Below are 23,413 nucleotides of genomic sequence, written 5' to 3' on the forward strand. Positions count from 1 at the left end.
AAAAAACACAGAAGAAAACTAGAACGACACTCGGTAGAGCGCATACCTCCGCCAGGCTGGACAGTTTACGCTTTGTATCACACTGATAGGCCGGATCTGGATCCATACCTGAACCATAATCGAATTGCCTTATTCTTGTCACTCACCCAACTCATCCACCAAGTTTCATCTGAATCACTTAAAATATATATATATATATATATATATATATATATATATATATATATATATATATATATATATATTTAATTCTCATATCCAGATTCGGATCTTCAAAATCGAATGAATTCTTCCTCGTCACAAATCCGACCAGTCCACCAAGTTTCGTCCGAATCCGTCCACATTTTCTTAAGATATCGTGCTGTTTCTCAATGGTGAAGAATCACTTTCAGAAAACTCTCGGATCCAGATCCGGATCTTCACTAAAATGTAATCAATTTGCCCTTGTCAAATACCCAACCTGCCCACCAAGTTTCATCCGAATCCATCCACAACTTTTTGAGATATCCTGCACACAAACAAACAAGAAAGACGTCATGCAGAGCACCATACTCGCGAAATTCCTCAAACAAATTTGACCTTAAAAATAATTGGTGGTTGAATTCAGTGTCGTGAGATGCAAATGCTATTCAAATTTCAAGTCAATCAGACATTAATTGATGATTTTAGAAATTTGACAAAGTTGTTGACCTTTGGCTTTTGTTGATCTTTTGATTTCAAAATAAATCGGCTTCTTGTTTATGACCAACTCTACCGTTTTGTGAAGTTTTATGAAGATTGGTTTGAAATTGTGACCTGTAGGCAATTGATATACACAGACAAACGAACAAATGAAAAATCGTGCTTAGCACGACACTTGGCGAATTAGTTGACCTTTCCGTGTGATGTTCCAAGCTGTAATGTCATGGAATGTGTGGTGTATATTTGTTCGTACATTAATAAAATGACGCGACGTCACAAATAACAATTATTAGGCACGCGTTGTCATGGTAACGGCAGCAGATTGAAAATTTTCACAACTCATTTAAAGCCACCATGTGACATTCAACAACTTATCATCGGTGCTTGTTGCCTTCATTATGATCGTAGAAAATATTTGAAAATACCTAGGAACATTGCTTTTCAACGAGCTTTACGATCCCGTTATCAGGTTTGAAATATGTTGTAAAACAAAAATATGTATTTTATGTGTGTGTTTTTCATGTTTTGGGTGACCCTGACCTTGACCTTGGGTCAATTTCGATCAAACTTTGTTCACATGTTAATATTACATGCATAAATAGATAGTATAAGTTTCAATATAATAAGTGCAAAACTGTTTGAGAAATAGCCATGTGTAATTCACAAAATTACCCATTGGTTTATAATGGGCGATAATATAAAGTAATGCAGAATCCAGATCCTGATCTTGAACATCACCAAAAGTCGCACATCCTTTTGCACTGTGGATTTCTATCAGCTGTTAAAATTTCATCCAAATCGGTTAAGAATTGTGACCTGTAGAACGAATAGAATTTTTTTTTAAATCACGCCAATAGCTAAAAACTTTGACGTCATACGCTTGCGAAAACTGTGCATAATTTGTACTAACATGCATTTTAAAACATTTAGATATTCCATTGAAGTTTGTTTTGGCGTCAACGCGAAGTCGCTACGACTTCCGGTTACTGAGTTATGTTCAAAAGCTTGTTTTCACCTTTTTTTGACGTAACGTCGTGACGTTAAGTGCGATTATGACGCGATTTGATCGCAGACTATTTCAACAAGATTGGCTATCACGTGTTAAAATTTGAGAACGATTGCTTCAGTAGTTTCGACTGCTCACGAGCGTAAATCTTTTTTAAAAATGACGTCAATAGGCAAAACTTTGACGTCATACGCTTGCGAAAACTATGCGTAATTTGTAATAAGATCCATTTCGTAATCATTTAGATATTTGAATGAAGTTTAATTTGGCGTCAACCGGTAGTCGCTACGACTTCCGGTCACTGAGTTATGTCTAAAAATGTGTTTTCACGTTGTGTGACGTCACGTCGCGACGTTTAGTCCGATTAAGACGGGGTTTGGACGCGGACCGTCTCAGGTGGATTGCCTATCAGGTGTAAAAATTTAAGAACGACTGGTCCAGCCGTTTGGGCTGTAGACGACCAGACAAACAAACAAACCAACAAATGGAACAGACCAACATACTTGACAAAATCGAAGATTTCGCCAAGTACAAACAGGCCAACCAATACACAGTACTCGCTAATCTTCGATTTCACAAGTAACAAACAGACGTGGGTAAAAATATAACCTCTGCCCATCACAGATGGCGGAGGTAACGAGAGAGTTCGTAGAACACGACACCCCATTCAGTGTTCCAGTATATACACTTCAATTGTAATAAAATAATCATTTTAAAGATCATGAAACAAAAAAAATCAGGAAATTTAGAGTTATTGAAGCAGTCTTTAAGTCACACTCAGAGGTTTCCTTATTTTTTGGAGTAGGAGGCTACCATTAAAAAGTAGCAGGTTACCATCACCGCGAGCGCAGCTGGATGGCCGGGGTCCAGGGCCCGCATCGGGCCCTGGAAGCCGGAGGATCTGAGATGGCTGGGATGCATTGTAGCATGATTTCTGACATGAAATAGTTCTCATATTATCAGGCTGTTGGGGTGGAAAACTCCACAAAAACAAGTGGTTTTTTTTTCTTTCATTCATTTTATGCATATTTCCCCTCTTCGATTTCATTTTACTTTGTTAAATATTGTTTATTATTATTTTATTGTGTTTTGTTTTGATTTAATAAACAGCTCAAACTATTAACTTTAGACTAGTTTATTGTTTGAAAATAAATGATAAACATGTATTTAACGTCACTCGTTTTCTGATCATTTCTTTATTCGATGTCAGCTGGCTTCAATCAGTCAACCAATCAAACAGTCTAAGTGTGAATACTGCGTCACAGTCACAATCCCAATTTTGTTAAACTATCACCTTACAATATCGTGTTGTTATACCGTCAAGAAAAGCTCGCAAGTCTATGGTACATGCATGTACCTGCGGTACCAGTATTCAGTTGGCCAGTTCACAGCTGCTCATACTTGGCCTTCACTTCAGTGAATAAACGGCGATTTTCAGTGCAAATAACCACGAATAATAACATGTACAAAAGCTGCTTTAAGCTTATAGGCTAATTACTTTATAAATTAAAAAGGCACAACGGGTGACCGTGTATTTTGGAGCCGCATCACTTGACAAAAGCTCAAAATGGACGAGGTGAAACACGTGTTTCGCGAAACAACAACGTCGCACTCGCGAGAGTGCAAGTTTAGACCCATTACTGATGGCCAGAAACTTACTTCCCATGTCTCTAGACTTCTTCGAAAATCCAAAGTCAAACAGGGATTTTCGTTTCAGCACCGAAACTGCGAGGCCTACAAAGTTTATTTTCTTGAGGTCATTGCTGTATGGAATCAGAGTATCAGGCCAACAGTCCAAAATGAGGCTAAAGCAGAGAACTCTCCATTGCAGGAGGCGGTTTTAGCTGCTTGTGTTATTTTTAGTTCAGTGTTGTGCTCGACCTGGCGAGAGTACTAACAGTAAAAGTAAGCCCGCTTTTATCGAAATACTCATGTGTTTTCATCTCGGATTTCAAAACAGGGGGTGTAGAGATTTCGTGGTGACAAAAAAATAATAATAATAATAATAATAATAAAAAAATAGAAAAATTGGCGCTGAAGTCGGCGGCGACCTTTGACATTTTTTCTCTGAGTAGACAGCTGCGGGTCGCCGGTAATCGGCTTCTAAGGAAACCCCTGCACACTGTAACAAGACAACATTGAGTCACAGTTTAGGAGATGGAGCCTTTATTGATCACCATATAACGCAGCGTCAATCCGCGTCGTTCATAGCCATATCGGCGGCCTCTTCTTCATTCTGATACTGCACCCTCTCACATGCCACGCCCTCTTATGCTTATATATCGATATATAGCATGGTTCTTTGAAGTATTATGAAGGCGATTTGTGTTCTACAGTGTTTAAGTATATAATACAATTTGAATAAAGATTTAAATAGGTTTAAAGGCGAATAAATAAATTCTGGGTTTTACCACCATTTTACCCAGTGTCTATTACATCACCCCATCTAACACATTACATTAGTTATTCATACCTGTTGTATGTGTCCTTTATAAAGTTGTTAACAACAGTAAGCTTCCTGTTTGGAATGATTTTCAATTTTGTTTTACTGCCAGACAGGTGGACAGAGTAAAAATATTATCTCACTCCTCTCTGCGCATGCACAATCAGGACAAATTCAAAGCCAAGGTTTGGTAAAAACGAAACACTTGCCTTTCTATTCATGTTCCGATTAGTGTTCAAAATACAACGTTCGGTTTAAATAAGTTGTTCCTCTATCATAACCTGGTCAGAGAGACAGATGGACGGACATGAACCAATTGCTTAACCCGGTTTTTTGCTTCTCGTGCATGGGGTAATGAGGAAACTAATAAGACGGTAGAGAGACACCGTAACCATTGCTGGCTCTTCATCAGACCCGTTTCATCTATCTGCCGGTGTTCCCCAAGGATCTGTGCATAGTCCACTCTCGTTTTCGTTTTATCTACATCCATTTGGTACAATTTTATGGCATTTTTAACATTGGCTTTCATTGTTTATACTGATGGTACCCAGATGGCCCTGTCCAGTGAACCTTTTTCTGAGATTTCATTCACAACTATAAATGCCTGTCACTAATTTAAAGATGGAATCATGGATCTTCTCAAACTCAATGCTGCCATGACTGACAGGCCGATGCTTGGCTCTTCATCTGTTCTTAAAAAGCTTCAACTCCACAGAGTGATACTTGGGGATCATCACCTGATCTCTGCTTCATCCATTTCACCTGTATCTTCAAACTCGTCACTGATAACATCGTGTCTGGATTGCTGAAATCACTGTTAACAGGTCCACCTGTATCTTCAAACTCGTCACTCTGATAACATCGTGTCTGGATTGCTGAAATCACTGTTAACAGGTCCATCTGTATCTTCTCCCAATTCATTCAGTAAATTGCAATACAATCAGGTCACTCATTCTGAATACACTTCACTGGCTCCCAAGTACACCGGTATGTAGATTTGAGAGCATCGCTGATGATAGAAAGCTAAATATGAATCGGTAGGTTCCTGCCTATATTTCTGACCTAATCCGCCTTACATCTCTGCAAGATCACTAACGGTTCAGCATCATGAATCTCATGGAAATTCTTCACATGAGGACGAAGATTTAATGCGAATGAAAGTTCTTCAGATATTTTCATCAACTTTGTGAAACTGCACTTATAATTCTCACCCAATCAGTTATGGTTTAATAACCTTACCTTTGCAAAGCACTTTGAGGTTTAACTCAGAAATGAAAATCGTTGGAGAACAGATTAATGGATTATTTTACTGGAAGGTAAATTAAACGAGTGCTCTTTGCACGCAGGTGACTCTCGAAGTAAGAAACAATATAGGTCATCCTATATGACCTCACAAAAAGTAATAATGTCTCTTTATAATGACCATAATAAGGGTACAAGGTATCGTGATTAGAGATACAGATTCCGTGCATTATGAATACTTTTTGATGATTTCTGTGCCATTAGTGACCGTCGTTACCATTGTCGTATAACATGCTGCGAAGCGCAGTCTTCCCAGGATTTTGTGTGATGGAGAAGCCACAGAGACGCTCGATTTCCTGCCAACGCGTCGCACGTTCCCTCAAGCAGCTCATGAGTTCGGCCAAACATTGCCTGCAAAGAATCAAAGCATTTCACAAACTCAATCTGGTATGTTGGAGGAACTGCATACATCGGCACAGGTTATATGACACTTTGTGAAGAGCCTCCATAGTTTGATAACTTCATTAGCACGACTTGAGAAAGGGGGACGATGTGGGATCTGGAATAGGAAAATTTACATACATGTGTTCAATGGACACATAAATTAAGCTGTTCAATACGAGAATACAAAACATTCATTTCAGTGTGTGCAAGAGAGAGAGAGAGCGCACGAGAGAGCGAGAGAGAGAAAGAGAGAGAGAGAGAGAGAGAGAGAGAGAGAGAGAGAGAGAGAGAGAGACAGAGAGAGACAGAGAGAGAGAGAGAGAGAGAGAGAGAGAGAGAGAGAGAGAGAGAGAGAGAGAGAGAGAGAGAGAGAGAGAGAGAGAGAGAGAGAGAGACAGAGAGAGAGAGAGAGAGAGAGAGAGAGAGAGAGAGAGAGAGAGAGAGAGAGAGAGAGAGAGAGAGAGAGAGAGAGAGAGATAGCACATGTATGGATTCAATTAATTGGAATATAGTTTTGATAAGGTTGGTGACAGATCAAAAAAGAGAAGGACAAGACAAAATAATGTTGAGAAAAGGAAAGATGAAGGAAAAAAGGAAGGAAAACAAAGGAATGACTCACTTGGTTTCCAGTATCTGGTTATCCACCAAGTCGAGGCTTACACTGTGAGCTACAAAAAACGAACCAAGCACCGAGTGTTGTTTGCGCCTTATTCTATCTGCCTGAAAACAGAAACACAACAAGTCATCAGAGTGTGACGATGATGTGTACCTTCATCCCCATTGTGTTGGTTCTTCCTGTACCAAGCCAAACATACATGTCACAATGCATGTTGTAATGTTGTATGCAACACATCAAGATAACCTGTGAGGTGGGAACAGAGAGGTAACCTGAGAAATTGGAAACAACCCATTATGGGGACAATATATTTATTATGTTAGCATGGATGGAGGAGGTTTAGAGTTGGCACAACAGGAAGGTGGCGGTGGGGAAGAAAGGGTACGTATTATGATGTGTACGGGTTTCCATGTCAGTCAGTAATTATAATGTAAATAAATACAGTTTTTCACAAGTCTTTGATCCCATCTTACATATAGGACAGAGGTACGGTGTGTGGGGCAGAGGGGAGAGAACGAGAGACGAGGACGGAGACAACGGACTTCCTCCCTGACTTTCGACCTCCTCGACTCACATAGTCATTGCCTTGCTATGAATGGAACTCTCTCCTCCCCTCTCCCAGTGGAGGCTGGAGTTCCCCAAGACAGTATTTTAGGCCCGGTCTCATTCCTAATCTTTATTAATGATCTCTTCGATGCTCTGGAAAACCCTTTTTTCCATTTTACGGATGACTACACATTGTGTTGTACAGTACCCCACCCCTCTGCCAGGCAGACAGCAGCTGTGTCTCTCCAATCTGGAAATGATTCGACTCTGGTCTGATAAATGAAGCATGTCTTTCTATCCTGGGAAATCTCAGTCTCACATTATCACTCAAAAATTATCATTAAATGAACCCACCTATCCACTTCCATAGCCAGCCACAAGAAGAGGTTCAATCTCTTCAACCTTTAGGCCTCAACATCACCTAAAACCTTTATTGGGCCCCACCACATATCAAAGCTGGACTCCAAATCCAGCCACAGATTGTGCGTCCTTTGTCTTTCTGAGTCACCCCTTGAATAAAAATAGGACCACGTGTCCTGAACCTCACCTAAATCAAGAGCGTCACTAAAACTGCCCACTGACCCCTTAGACCTGATTTTTTTTTAATGCCGTGAACAACCTTTCATACATCATGGGTGACAAAGGTTGTAGTCAAGTTTCATCAAAATCGTGTGTGTAGTTTTGGTATGGAGAAGAGAGCAAATACCTATTTTGGGGAGGTCAACCCCCCCCCGCCCCCCGACCCCCTGTAAACCCCATGAATGAGCACAGATTTTGTTGTGGTTGATATACTTTGGTCCATCATGGGTGATGAATGTTGTGGTCAAGTTTCATCGAAATGGTGTGTGTAGTTTCAGAGAAGAGAACAAATACCTATTTTGGGGGAGGTAAACCCCCCCCTCCCACCGTAGACCCCCTAAATGAGCACAGATTTTTATGCGGTCAATAAACCTTCGTTAGGCATCAGATATGAAGCTTGTGGCAAAGTTTCATCAAAATCAGGTGTTTGGTTAAAGTGATAATGACTGGTGTTTATCGACTGACTAAATGACTCACTCACCTATGGACACTGCTCGATTGCATAAATGCACCTGGCTAAAGTCCAGGTGAGCTAATAATAACTACTTATAGTCTATAAGGCCTTTGTCTATAGCACATTGTAGTGCTGCTCTCCTCCATGGGCTGGGGCTGCAGCATCACATCCGTCTCTCCTGAACTCCGTGGGATCTAAAGCTCTCAACAACATTGAAATCTCCTACAACGAGGCAAAAACACAAGGCCTGTTGCCCTCATATTGGTGGTGTCTGCTTTTTACCGCCTCTCCTCTTTGCTCGCTGAGCTCTCCAAGCTTCTCCAGCTCCTCCAGGATGCAAGCATTTTTACAGTAACCTACTCGTAAGTGTGGTTCAGGCATCCTTCATGGTGAAGGCCCATGAAGATGTCTACCCATCATCATCTTCCATCAAAACTCGATCGCAATGTCGAGCGAGTCCATCGGAAAATGCAAGTTTTGCATGTGGATTATTTTCTTTTATTAATTTTATTTTGTTAAACTTCACCGTCGTGACTGCAAGTTACTGGAAACTGTGAGACAATTCTATGCACGGTGAAACAACAAAAGTGAATAAACAAAGGTTTTAATCGTCAATGCAAGACAGCAGAAGGTATGGCCTCGACAATAAATGACACAGAGTGTGGCAAAAAGATGGGACAGATTTCAGGATGGAATAATTATAAGATAATTGGAAGATAATTATTGTTTTTGTTTTTTTTTAAATTGTATCAGATGAACTGGAGATTGAAAAAAACAAAACAATTAATCCTCAGGGATGGTGAATTGGACACTGGCAATGTGAACAAGTAGCATTTGTGGTTGGGTAATGTTTCTTTCATAGAGATTCTACACCACACAAGATTGGGCAAAAACAGAATTCAGAAAACATTTCCAAGTTTGGGATGCACCATAAAGAAAATAAATGTGTGGCAAGCTTCCATGAAACAGGCAATATATTGTTACGGCTGTGGAAATTCGCAATACACCATAAAGTTTCCTTAGATTAGCTATGCCGGTAAGTGAGTGTTCAGATAGGTCCCCACCGTTGTTTAAAGGGAATTTCTTCGTGTTCAACGGGCTGCGACTCTTTGAGATAGCCGTTTTTCTTTATCTATCGTTATTTTGAGCCACCATTGCAACAAACCTCCACGCAAACAACAACCGCCACCAACTACGCCACAACGCCCACCATGCTCACACCACCCCCACAACAATCACCACCATCTTCGCCACTACGCCTGCTTATGAACGCCATCCTCCGTGGACCACGGTAAGACGGTTTCCGTTTTTTTCCGATGCCTCGGAGACGCGGACGGGAGGCGCCGCAGGCGGTCTGTGGTGGACCTACGCGTGTGGATGAGGAGAGTGCCGGAGAGGGTTCACCGGCCGCAGAAGGGAGGCTTTCTTTTCGTTGGGCTTTTGTATGTGTTTGTGGCGCCATTCCGTAAAGTAAACCTGTTTAAGTGCCTGTACATTTAATGCTATAGTCGATCGCAACGTCTTTCATTTGTTGCTGTACATATTGCATGATTGCCCTTGCTTGTTTGTGTTATATGTGTAATAAATGTGCTTGTGAAATGTTTCCCGTTCGTTGCGTCCTTCCCCTCTTTTGAAAGTGCCATCTTGAATCGTGGAATGATTGGTAGTGGGTTTTAAACACCCGATAAATAATCTGAACCGTCGAGGTCGGCGATAACACCGCTCGGTTATCCCTGGAGCACGGAACGAACCGCTTAAGCGGTTCGTGTCCTCAGCCGACCTGCAGCGTGGTGCAACCCCTCGGTAGGTTACCCGCGTGGGTATTTAGGTAATTCGACATTCGGCGATTCACCCTATTTTGTGCGGGTAGAATGCGAACTGGGTTGTGGTGAGGTTAAACATCCACCCGTGACTGGCTCCTGGCGGTAGTTCCAAGGAGGGTCACGACTGAATTGTCCGTCCGGTGGGCGACGCGGCTGCTATTGGAGTTATGCGGGCCAGATCGCACGCCAGGTGGGCCAGAATTCGTAACAATATATTGTTGCGGTTAAGGAAATTCGCAAACCACCATTCAGGTCCCGTAGGTGAGATATCTCTGTAAGTACATGTGTAGTTAGCCCCAAACCCATTGTTTAGAGGGAATAAATGTGATTCTTTCGGGCTGCGACCCTTTAAGATAGCCGTTTTTCTGTTCTATCTTTATTTTGAACCAACCACGTCTCAACCGCCATCACACAACAACCACCAACCGCAACGCCGCTTCACAACAACAACAACGCCAACAGCCACGACCTTTACCTTCACAACTCACTCCCACAAACATCGCATCACCACCATTCCAAACGTCGCCATGGCCATGGTCCAGCACTTTAGACCCTCCACCACCTTCGCCTCTCCTTCTGCGGCCATTCCCGCACCGCTTGTGGGCACCGAGCATCAGGCTGTCCTGGACTCGTACAGGGTGCGCGCCGAGCCGCGGGTACAAAGTGCGGCCTTTCCGAGGAGAAGTCGGATCAGGAATGATACACGCCCACTTCTGATCCGTCCAATCAGCAAGAGCGGGGCGGTTTGGCCCCGCCTCCAGGTGCGTCGGAGTAGAATCGATATATGCAAATTCGAGGATCAGGGGAGATTCACGCCCCTTTTTCTCCGTCCAATGGGCGAGCGTGGCTCCTCCCCCGAGCTCGTTCTGATCCAGAAATTTGCATATGGGTTCTCCTACACCACTATAAAGCGCCGAGCGCGGGGCGAATTCAGTGAGTTTTTCGGTCAAGGCGAGTTGGAGAAGAGTTGGAGTTTTTGAGTTGGAGAGAAGGTTGGAGGCAGTGAGTTGGAGTCAGGAAGGTCGAGGCAGTCAAGTCGGGGAGCTGCAGAGAGAGGAAGCCTGGAGCCTGGAGCACGGTCGAGGTGATTTGCTGCAGTCGGCTGAGGAGAATTGCGGAGGGGACCGGATACCTCGGGTCCGAGGCAAGGAAGTCGGCGACGAGGTCGCAGTGGAGTCGCTCGTTGCGGGACCCAAGCAAGCCAGCTATCCTCTTTCCCCAGAGCATCAACAATTCCCCCCTTTCCCCATCCCCCCCCCCCCCGCGCTGAGATAGTGCGAAAAGGGGGCCCCGTTCCCACCCCACTCCAAGCAGTGCCAATGAAACCCGCGAAGGAGCGCGGAGTTGGGGCACCGCCGCCACATTTGCGGCTCATCACAAGACACGGGTAGGATCCACCCGGTCTCGCGGCCCACAGGCCCCGTCTGCCCCCTTGTCTTTGAGGGTGGCCCCTTTTCTTTTGCTTTTGAGTAAATGTGTTGTCGGCGCCGTCTGTAAAGTAAAACTGTGTAAGTGTTGCCGTGTGCTCGCATAGTCGGTAGTAGATCTGCATTGTTGCGTTTCTTTTGTAACATCTGCTTTTGGTGCATAATTGTTGTAATTGTATATGTGTGCTCTCCGTGTGCCGCGGAATAAATGTGCCTTATGTTGAACTGTTTTTCCCGTTTCGCTTCGTCTTTTCTTTAATTGAATCTCCATCTTTCTTCACGTAAAGGGTTGGTAGTGGGCTTAATACGCCCGATAATTAATCGGAACCGTCGAGGCCGATGATAACACTGCTCGGTTATCCCGATAGTACGGAACGGGTCGCTTAAGTGGCCCGTGTCCGGAGTCGACCTGCGGCGAGGTGCGATCGCCCGGTCTACCCTCCGTGTGGGTACTTAGGTAGGTCCAATTTGGCGAACAACCCTATCCCACGCGGGGGGCCGATTGGCACGATCGTGGTGAGGCCGAAAGGCCCACCCGTGACTAGTTCCCGGCGTTAGTCCGAGAGGGTCACGACAGAATTGTCCGTCCGGTGGGCGACGTGCCGCGATTCGAGTTACGTGGCCGCTCGCACGCCGGCGAGCACGAATTCGCAACAATATTGTCGGACCCTACTATTAGCGGATTCGATATTCGCAGACCCTGCACATTCGCGGCTTATAAAATGTGACCTGCTTCGACATTCCCGGCCCTGTGCTTTGCATATTCGCGGGGTTTTTTTCTGCTTTTTTGCGAGTGTATTTGCGGTTTTTCGTGGTTTTTAAAAGGATTTTTTATTTTCCTTCATGAACCATGAACCGCTGGAAACCTATCCTCCTTTTTTCCATTGAAACAATGCCCCTACATTCACGGAATTTTCAGGAACGTATCTCTCGCGAATTACAGCATTAAAAAAATGCCCAGGAAGGCCACTAACAACCAGAACACCGGATTCACCAAACAATTCAGGCAAGTCCCCGGAGTTACCTTTATTCGTCGTTTGTCGCAGGAAGTCGGCACCAGCACAAGATCCACCCATTGGATTCTGAAATGTGAACTGCATCTTCACCCTTATATAATTGAAATTACCCAATGCCTTCAACCAACAAATGCTGCAAAACGATTGCAATTTGCACACTAGTTCCAGCAACAACTTCAAGATGACGCATATTTGTTTCACGTCTCGTGATGTCAGAAGAAGCGCATTTCCACTTAAGTGGTTATGTTAATAAGCAATACTCGGTTTTGGCACCCGTTAATCCATGCCATATTCACAAAGTCCCTTTACACAGTGTATATGTGATGGTTTGATGTGGAATCGCGCATAGTTCTCAGGATTGTGGGTCCTTGTGTTTTTTTTGAAGGTGAAAACGAAAACATGGTCACTGTTAATGCTGAATGCTATTAGCAAATTCTGAATTGATTTCTTATTTCAAAGCTTAACGAACTCAACATGCAAGACCTTTGGTTTCAACAAGACAGGGCCACATGCCACACCACATGGCGATGCACGGAACTGCTGTGAGAGCATTTTCCTGGTAAACTGATCTCCAGATTTGGAGATGTAAATTGGCCTCCCAGATCTGATATCAGCCCTCCTGAATATCTCCACCACCAAAGGTGAGTGGGGGTTATATTTACAGCCCTGTCTGTATGTTTGCCTGTGAACAGGATATCTCAAAAAGTTGCACACAGATTCGGCCAAAATTTCGTGGACAGGTTTGGAGTGTGACAAGGATGAAATGATTCCATTTTGGTGAAGATCCGGATTTGGATCAAGACGTAAGAATTTTTAAAGTGATTCTTTACCATTGAGTGATTGGGCTAAAAACACAGAACACGATATCTCAAAAAGTTATGAACGGATTTGGACAAAACTTGGCGGACAGGTTGAGTGCGTGTCGAGGAAGAAATGATTCCATTTTGGTGAAGATCCAGATCTGGAAATGAGAATTTTTTTAATTCTTAAAGTGATTCTTCACCATTGAGAGATGGAGCCAAAATAGATATAAAACATGATATATCAAAAAATTGTTGATGGATTGGGAAGAAACAAGGTGAATGAGTTGGGTAGGTGACAAGAACAAGCCAATTCGATTTTGGTTCAGGTCCGGATCCAGATCTGACCTATCAGTGGGATATATAATATAAACTGCTCAGCCTGGCGGAGGCATGTGGTCTACAGAGGGCTATTGTAGTTTTATCCTGTGGGGATATTTAAAAGAGAGAGTGCACAGGAACAGGCCACACACTCAATGAACGAAAGAAAACATTACAAAAGTGAAATTCAGGCCATTCTGATAGGCTCTCTTGTGAAGGTTATGAGGGGTATGAGTGTCAGAACAGTTGAAAGTGTTAAGACCAAGGGGGGGGAGGGGGAGGAGGGGATTTAAATGACAACATTTTTACCCACCAGAGGGGGCACACTGACATTGTTTTCAAAACCGAGTGTATTCTGAAATAAATTCCAATTTTTGTACTTTACAAATGTCACAGTTGAATAAATAACTTCTATAATTCAAAGTTATTTCTATTTCAAATGCGTCTCATCTTTTTGCCACACCCTGGTATAAAAACATAAAAACAGGTCCCCATTCCAATTGGTGGTTTTTTAATGGAGGGTATTCAAATGATCAAGAATCTACCATACCTGCGGCATTTTCGATAAAACCTTCTTTTTGAGCTCACCTGGAATGTAGTTCCAGGAGCTTATGGGATGGCGTGTCGTCCGTCCGTCAGTCCGTCCGTCCGCTCATCCACAAATACTTGCAACTTCTTCTCTGAAACTACACATACGATTCGATGAAACTTTATCACAACCTTCATCACCTTGTATGTACCAAAATTTGTTCATGGCATTAAAATAATCGGGCCCGAAGGGGGTCTACAGGGGTTTCCCCCAAAATAGGTATTTGCTTTCTTCTCAGAAACAACACATGCAATTCCAATTAAACTTGACCACAACCTTCATCACCCGTTACGTACCAACGTTTGTTCAAGCTAATGAAAAAATCAGGGTCAAAGGGGATTTATGGGCAGGAGGGGGGTTGCCCCTTAAAATAGGTATTTGCTATAGTATTCGATCATTGGTACATTTTGATGATTCTGTCCCACATTGGCTTCCTTCTCAGTATCATTATTCTACCAGGTGAGCACCCAGGGGTATTGGCCCTATGTTTTGTATTCAGAGTCAAGGCTCATGGAAGAACGAGTACACTGAACGGATCAGGATGTGACATGACAAAAGGAGCAGTCGAGAGGGGAGGACACATCAACTGCAGAGTTGAAGGACAAGATAGAGGGAGACTTGGCCAAACAATGGGAAAGGATGCATGTAATGGGGTGGACAAGATGGATACAGAAGGAAACTCCCAGGAGGGAAAATACCTTTATTTTATTATCGGCAATGTTGTACGATCAGTGTGAGTTATAGAATAATAACAAAGCCTCAATCAAGACTCCTCTCCCAGAAATAACCCACTGCTGGAAAGAATGTGTGACCCTGGAAGCACACCCACCTAGACATATGTGACACAAGCTTGAAAGGAGATGAAGAGAACCAATAATAACTGTGTTTGACAAACAGAAACTTCTGTTCATCGAAAAAGTGCAAACACAAACCTGTGCTAACCGACACATGGCCAAACCTGAACTTTGAACTCTTTTCCAATGTTCACACTGTGCCCAATGTGTAGATCCTTACACATTTAAACACCAGAGATGATACAGAATAGAACGGCACGATGATAGACACAACTACAGAGCAGCAGCCAGCTGCTTTACAGATGTTGAAAATGATTTAACCATTCCTGAATATACCATGAGGCCTCAGGTAAAGGAAACAAAAGAAATGCCATTGTTTGGTCGTCATTAACGGTTAAGGTGACTGACTTCAGATCTTGAGGACCTGAGTTGAAGCCCCAGCTGTGCCAAAAGAACACAAGGCGGATTAACTCAGCCTGTCATCCTTCTGAGGTCGGCAGAATGAATACCAGCTTCCAGCTGAGAATCCCACGTCGGAGTGACGACACGTCCATGGTTTGCCCACTAAACAATGAAACAGCCTCGGCAACCTTGTGTGCTTGATGGCACGAGGAGGTTCATCCACTATTATTACTGAAGGTGACGCTGTATCATTAATCTTCCCAAGAGGCATATTGTGGGATTACATTGAGCAACATCGTGTTTCTATTTTGATGCTTTTCAACTTTCACCTTTTCATTTCAACTCTCACCAATTCACGAGCAGAGAAGAGTCGCTGCTCCGCTAGTTTGCGCTGTAGTACTCCCTGCTCTTCCTCGAGCTCGTAAGTCAGCTGCAGCCACGGCCTCAAGGCAGGTGTGGTGATCGACGATTCTCGGAGCATTGCCAATTCCTTTTCTGCACGATGAAGTGAAGCTCGCAACTGAGGATGCACGATGGCGAAGCGAGAGAGAAAGAGAGAATGGTTTGAGAATAAAGTGAAGAAGAGGTTAGGTAAACAATGTGTAAAATGATGGTAATAAGGCGTCATCTCCGTATTACTTATGCAAAGAGTGAATCTATCACCTCCCAACATATCACAGTCTCTCCTTCAACCCCCCATCCCTCTTTCTTTGTTTTCTGAAGTTTATTCCTCTCAATTCCTCCCCCACTTCATTTCCTTTACCTCGACCCTGAGATACTCAAAAAATGGACCAAGGGAACAGGAGGGAGAGAGAGAGAGAGAGAGAGAGAGAGAGAGAGAGAGAGAGAGAGAGAGAGAGAGAGAGAGAGAGAGAGAGAGAGAGAGAGAGAGAGAGAGAGAGAGAGAGAGAGAGAGAGAGAGAGAGAGAGAGAGAGAGAGAGAGAGAGAGAGAGAGAGAGAGAGAGAGAGAGAGAGAGAGAGAGAGAGAGAGAGAGAGAGAGAGAGAGAGAGAGAGAGAGAGAGAGAGAGAGAGAGAGAGAGAGAGAGAGAGAGAGAGAGAGAGAGAGAGAGAGAGAGAGAGAGAGAGAGAGAGAGAGAGAGAGAGAGAGAGAGAGAGAGAGAGAGAGAGAGAGAGAGAGAGAGACAGAGACAGAGAGAGAGAGAGAGAGGAGAGAGAGAGACAGACAGAGACAGAGAGAGAAATACCAACAGTGGAGTTGAAGGACAAGATGGAGGCAAACTTGGACAAATAACGGGTGGGTGTGGGGAGAAATAGGGGGCAGGAAAGACTTTGACAAACACATCAGGTGGGTAAGATGGATATAGAGGGAACTCTCAGAATGGAAAAACTGGAAACCTAGAAGGAGGAGGGACTGGGGTTGGATTCAGAAGGGGGGCGTTAACGAGGGTAGAAGAAAAGAATGAGAATAACTTGCACAATGTACTCATGTTTTGTAGTAAGATTGTAGAATATTGTTTCAAATACTCTGACAATGCTCCCACAATTCAGGGAAGGTTTTTTGGGAATGCTATGATCTTCTCAGTTCTTATTCAAGGCCTTATTACATCCTCCATAATGTGCATGTTTGGTGTTTGTGTAGACCCAGTCATTGGTGCAAGGAGGCTTCTTTCACCTCTTTAGTAACACCAAGATATTGTTACGGATTCGCGCCCGCCGGCGTGCTGACGGCCACGTAACTCGAATCGCGGCACGTCGCCCACCGGACGGACAATCCAGTCGTGACCCTCTCGGACTAACGCCGGGAACCAGTCACGGGTGGACCTTTCGGTCTCACCGCGATCGAGCCAATCAGCCCCCGCGTGGGATAGGGTTGCTCGCCAAATTCGACCTACCTAAGTACCCACACGGAGGGTAGACCGGGCGATCGCACCTCGCCGCAGGTCGACTTCGGACACGGGCCACTTAAGCGACCCGTTCCGTACTATCGGGATAACCGAGCGGTGTTATTCGTCGACCTCGACGGTTCGATTAATTATCGGGCGTATTCAGCCCACTACCAACCCTTTACGTGAAGCAAGATGAGGATTCAATGAAAGAAATGACGAAGCGAAGCGGGAAACAGTTCAACACAAAGCACATTTATTCGCGATGAACGGAAAGCACACATATTCAATTCCACCAAAAGCACATAGAAAAGAGGAAGACAAAAAGAAACACAATGCAATTTTACACAAAAAGCAAATGCGACAATGCAGATCTAATACCGATTACGCGAGCACACGGCAACACTTATACAATTTTACTTCACAGACGGCGCCGACAACACATATCCAAAACCAAGAAAAAGAAAAGAGAACCCTCAAGGATGAGGCGGGCCTGAGGCCGAGACCGGGTCGGGCCTACCCGTCTGGTGATGAGACGCGGAGCGGCGATGGTGCCTCAACTCCGCGGGCCTCGCGGACAGTGTCTGGTAGGGGGTGGGAAAGGGGCCCCCTTGGTCGCACTATCTCAGCGCGGGGGGAAACAGGAGGGGGTTGCTGATGCTCGGGGGAAAGGAGGATTTCTACTCTGCCTCGAGTCCCGCGACGAGCGTCTCCACCTCGACCAGGTCGCGCCGTCGGCCTCCCTGGTGTGCAGCTCCCGGCACGACGCGAGCACCCCCTCGTCTGCCCTCGCCGCCTCTCCACAGCTCCGTCCCCTTCGCTCCGACTCCAACGCACACGACGACGACCAACTCCTTCTTGCTTCTTCTTCCCAACTCCACCGACTGCGAAGTCTTAACTCTCCTTGACTGACGAACGCGGTCGCTTATATAAGCCCCGTGGCTTCGCTCTCTCATCTTTGACCCCCTGCCTTCGACCTTTCACCTCGCTCCCCATTGGCCCGAGAAAAAGTGGGCGTGAATGCTTTTTGATCCATAAATTTGCATATAGCGACCGCCCTCCAACGCCCCGGAGGCGGGGCCAAATCGCCCCTCGCTCACCGATTGGACGGAACAAAAGTGGGCGTGTGTCGTTTTTGAAGTGGAAAATCCGTGGTTTTGTACACGCTGTTCGGCGCGCGCCCTGCACGAGTCCAACACCGACGGTTGCGAGGTGTGACGTGAAGCGGCGCCGCGGTGGGTGGTTGATGTTGTGGTTGGTGGTGGTAACAATGGCGGTTGGTCCAAAATAAAGATAGTAAAAGAAAAACGGCTATCCTGAAGAGTCGCAGCACGCATGAATAACATGTATTCCCACTAGACAACGGGTTTGGGCCTAACTACACATATACTTACGGAGATATCTCACCTAAGGGACCTGAATGGTGGTTTGCGAATTTGGTAACCACAACAATATCATTTCACCACATCTGCTGCATGTTGGGAAGGATCGTCTTGTTGGAAGATGAATCTGTTTGATGATTCGTGTTCTTGAGGGAATGCCATGATGGATCGGATGCATTGGCATCTTCTTGTACTTGTCAGGAGTCAGGATTCCATCACTATTGTGTAGATCACTGACGTCATTGCCTGAGAGGCAGCCACAAACGTGTACTAATCCTTAATCTAACTTCACTGTCCATGTCCTCCTGTACATGGTCGATTATTGTCATCTTTGCGAAAGTATCATTGATTGTTGTTGAGGGATTTAAACTTGCTTTAAAGATCATAATGATCCTTATCCACATTTTGAAGAAACATTTCTCGAGCTTTGCTTATCCCACTTCCCATTCTATCCTTTCGGTTTGATTACCTCTTCTCAGCAATGATGAGCAGATATATATCCAATGAGATGCTTCTTGTTAATGTATAGTCGATTCTTCTCAACATCCACACCTGTACATAAGCAGAGCCATTGGCAATACCTGTACTCAACCATCATCTATCGCACGATGAACTTACCCTCAGATACTTAACATTGATTTTAGAGAGTTTTGGTTTCCACCTTAAACATTTCTATTGTCGATGGAGTCTTGTTGTAATTCTTCCCATAAATTATATTTCATGAGCCAAACTTAGATTTTTAGCTTATCTGTAATTTACATTCCAGATAAGGTATTGTCATTGCGCACCATCTGTCCATCTGTCCGTCCGTCCGTCCGTCCGTCCGTCCGTCCGTCTCCTTTTTTGACTTCTCTGGCCAAACTGCTGGGTTGATCCGGCTCAAATTTTGCAGCAACGTTCCTCTCCCGACTGGTAACAGGAATTGCAAAGCTCGTTCTGGTCACATGACTTAAAGTAGGTCAAAATGGCTGACTTAGTAAATTTCTTCAAAAATCTTCCTCTTTAGACTCACCAGTCAGAATGCTACCAAATTTGGGTTACAACATTAGGCCAGGGTAGAGATGTTAAATTGCGAAGGTCATGCAGATCGCGTGACCAGAAGTGTGTCAAAATGGCCAACTTAGTCAATTTTGGGGAAAAATTGCGTAAATTCCTTTAAAAGATCTTATTTTCCAGACCCACCAGTCAGAATTTGGGTTACAACATTAGGACACAGTCCTGATGTTAAATTGCGGAGGCCATGCCGATCACATGACCGGAAGTGTGTCAAAATGGCAGTCCTGCAAATTCCTTCCAAAATCTTCTCCTGATCCACCAGTCAGAATGCTTCCAAATTTGAGTTACGACATTAGGTCAGAGTATGGATGTTAAATTGTTGAAGTCATTCCGATCATGTAACTGGAAGTGTGTCAAAATGGCCGACTTCATCAATTTTTTGGGAAAAAAATCGCATAAATTCCTTCAAAAATCTTCTTTTCCAGACCCACCAGTGAGAATGCTACCAAATTTTGGTTTCAACATTAGGACAGGGTCCTGATGTTAAATTCTAGAGGTCATGCTGATCACGTAACCGGAAGTGTGTCAAAATGGCTCTTAATCAACTTTTGGGAAAAATCACGTAAATTCCTTCAAAAATCTTCCTCACCAGACCCACCAGTCAGAATTCTACCAAATTTGGGTTCCAACATTAGGCCAGGGCCCAGATAAGCCACAGATCCAGTGGTCATGTTTTTACATATTTATAATGTATTTCAATCCTGGGAACCATTGCTTGAATCTCTCTACTACTGAGTGTAGTATGACTGCCTATACGGTTACGCATTATACTGGTGTGGCTATCTCTTAATGGATGGATGATGATAACTCACAATGTAAGCTGTTATCATGTGACAGTTCTCTGGTGAAATTCGCTTTCCATATGATTAAGGGATTCCATTACGGTAAAACTCTCAGCCCACAAGGCCTTTGTCTCTCGTTTGATGCAGTACTGCTCTTACCTACAGGCCGGGACCCCAGCATCAAATCTGTCTCTCCTGGATTCTGTGGAATCAAATCTCCTGCGACAAGGCCGGAGCACATGGCTCACTTGCTCTCACAATGCAGGTCAGTTGGTGACCTCAGATATTCTTTCTTAATGCCTCTCCTCCCTCTGCTATCTCAGTCCTCTGACCCTTCCAGCAATTCCAGGACACACACGCACACTCATTCTTCCAATAACTCCTTGCCGGTTAAATCTCTCACATGCAGGTTGACTGCACTCCTCAACTATTTTGTTCTTCTTTTCTCTTGTTTGTGGAACAACCTTCCAATAAACTGTTCAATCCCACTCCTTCCTCCAGGACTTCAAGCAGCTAATGCACCACCATCTCATATCCACAGCCTCCCATTCATTCTTACCCACAATCTTTCAAACCCCCATTAACTCTTCCTCACCCAAATCTCTTACTTGCAGGTTACCGTTTCCTCCCCTCCTCTCTTCTCATTTCCTGTTTGCTCATTTCTTTACTTGTTTTGTCCAAATGTTCCTCCATTGACCGACTGTCAGTGTGTGGTCTTGTTATCCTCAGTCTGTCACCTCGTTCTTCCAGGAGCCGAGATCTTGAATATAAATGACTTTTCCCTCAATACCTCCATCACCAAAGGTAGACAGAGGTTATGTTTTCACTCGTGTGTGTGTGTGTGTGTGTGTGTGTGTGTGTGTGTGTGTGTGTGTGTGTGTGTGTGTGTGTGTGTGTGAACAGGACAAAACTTTGTGAATAGGTTGGGTGTGTGACAAGGATGAATTGATTCGATTTTGGTGAAGATCCAGATGCAGGTACAAGAATTGTTTTTAAGCGACTCTTCACCATTGAGAGATGGGCCAAAAAATGAATTTTAGCACAATATCTCAAAATGTTGTGGACGAGTTATGACAAAACTTGGTGGATGAGTTGGTTAGTTGACAAGAACAAGCCGATTCGATTTTGATTCAGGTCCAGATGTTGATCTAACCTATCAGTGGGATACAAATCATAAACTGTTCAGCCTGGCAGAGGGATGTGCTCTACCAAGTGCCATTCTAGCTTCCCATCATCATCACCATCCCAGTGACAGAAATTCAAGGGAAAAGACAGAATTGCATTGTGTCTCATAAACGGTTGCACAGACATGAAGATACAATGATGTTTCAAAAACGTACCTGGTCTGCCCCACACTCTCCACCCTTATATTTCTCGTCTGCATCAGCACCCAGTTCCTTGTTCTCCGGTCCACCCCCGACTGCTCTCATCCGTTCAAAGCGGGTGCGCAGACGTGATTCCAAGCTCCGCTTCTCCGATTCAACATTGCGCTGCTCTTCTTCGGCCTGTGTGAGCCTTGGAGTGAGGGGGAACACGTTGAATCAGAATGTCCTTAAAGGGAAAAGTTTATGATAGCACAGGACAACTTCACAGAAGCATTGTAAATAAAGAAGGGGAAATTTATTTATTTGGCATGATGGAGGAGCTCGCTCATCTATCATCAGTTGTAATTTAGAAATCCAAATATCAAGTTTTCTCAAGTCCCCGATCTTCTTCCTTCCTGTGTAACACAAGGATACAGGGTAGCATCATTGGCTGAGGGCACAGCTGTGCCGCTGGTGCAGTGCCTTCTGCTGGTTTGAGCAGGAATTTGGAATTTGGCCATGGCGCTGGTGATAGCTCGCCTACTCTTCGCAAAGGACACCATGGGATCTTTAACATCCACCAATGAACACTGGCAGACAGGATTCCCATTTAACATCCCTCCAAGGGGACAGCACACACATTGATGAATCATCCTGCCTGTGAAACACCAGGATGACAGCTTATAGCTGGGTCAGGATTTGAACCCAGGCGAGACAGCTTGGAGGTGAGTGTGCATACCTCTCGAGTCGAGACCATCCTGTCATCCCAATCCCCCATACAATGGAGACATTAATCGGAAGATGCATCAGCATACATGAATCCTGGTTTTAATGGTGTAACTCTGTATGGTACCATCCTTCCTTCGACCCCTTATATTGACCAATGCCAACGTAAACTGAGGAATTTCAAACAAAAAAATTTACACAATAATATCTTGCATTATCATCATGAAAACTTAATGCGATATATTTCCGACCGCAGTCTTGAGTGTGTTCCTGCCACAGCAATGAAGATCCCACACCAGTGGTAATCAAACCTCCAATTTTTCACCTGGCTATGCCTTTCACCAAGTAATGTTGGCGATTTGAAAGAACGTGAAGGATGCTTCCTTGAACAAGCTGACTGGCTGCAACAAAAATGATATTGCACCTTACTTTTCAGACCTGGACAAAGTTAAAGACTTTTACCTTTGGATCACAGGAGGAAAAGAGGAAATCTACGGCTTCAAAATTACAACGGATGATGGTACAGGTGTGGTAAACACCTGTGGGTCAACTTGAGAGTTAGGATAAGTGGTCTGTAGTGCAGGTACATACATCAATCAGTGGCAAAACAATCTTTCGTTACATATGTCGCGCTGCACATCATGTCAAAATGTTGGAAAATTTCTGGAGGCACGGCTGTGCTGCTGATGTGGTTCCCCCTGTAGGTTAAAGTAGGAATTTGTAATTTGTTTGCGATTCTGGGGATAGCTCACCCACTCTTTACAAAAGACCAGTAAATGCTGGAGCACTGGTCCCTGTGTTTATATCTCATTCACAGACAGTGAACTAATTGATTCAACAATCTGCCTGTGAAGCACCATATATATATAGTCGGGTCAGGAATCAAACCCAGGCCAGGTGGCTCATGGGTGAGTGCCATACCTCTGAGATATCCTGACAGCCGAGAGTTCACTAATGTATTGGCCATGACATATTAAACCAGATGACTTAATGATGCATTTCATACCTTTACCTGTTGTACCGATAAACGCGCAGGATAGTGCAGAGGATGCTCAGATTTACTCTTAACTGGTAAAGTAACTTTCCTTTTGTCATCTGTTCTTTACCTATGGATGTTCATGAGCTGAATCATGG

The 23,413-nt window shown here is 44.2% G+C and overlaps 1 protein-coding gene across 4 annotated transcripts in view; it reads right to left on the bottom strand.

Annotated features, from left to right (window-relative positions):
• The window catches only part of LOC147015083 (stromal interaction molecule 2-like), a 106,748-nt gene that overhangs the window by 15,072 nt on the left and 68,263 nt on the right, over positions 1–23,413 (bottom strand). For 3 of the 4 annotated variants that reach the window (XM_085849485.1, XM_085849486.1, XM_085849487.1), the window contains 4 exons: positions 21,590–21,764; positions 15,533–15,703; positions 6,436–6,536; positions 5,650–5,783 (listed from right to left, as the gene is read on the bottom strand). In XM_085849485.1, coding sequence (XP_085705611.1) covers positions 5,650–5,783; positions 6,436–6,536; positions 15,533–15,703; positions 21,590–21,764 — 581 coding nt within the window. The remainder of the gene's footprint in view (positions 1–5,649; positions 5,784–6,435; positions 6,537–15,532; positions 15,704–21,589; positions 21,765–23,413) is intronic. The other variant, XM_085849488.1, reaches the window with a different exon arrangement.

This window comes from Eptatretus burgeri, chromosome 12 (assembly GCF_056783735.1).
Source record: "Eptatretus burgeri isolate ZD-2024b chromosome 12, Ebu_testis_v1, whole genome shotgun sequence".
Lineage (NCBI taxonomy): Eukaryota > Metazoa > Chordata > Myxini > Myxiniformes > Myxinidae > Eptatretus > Eptatretus burgeri.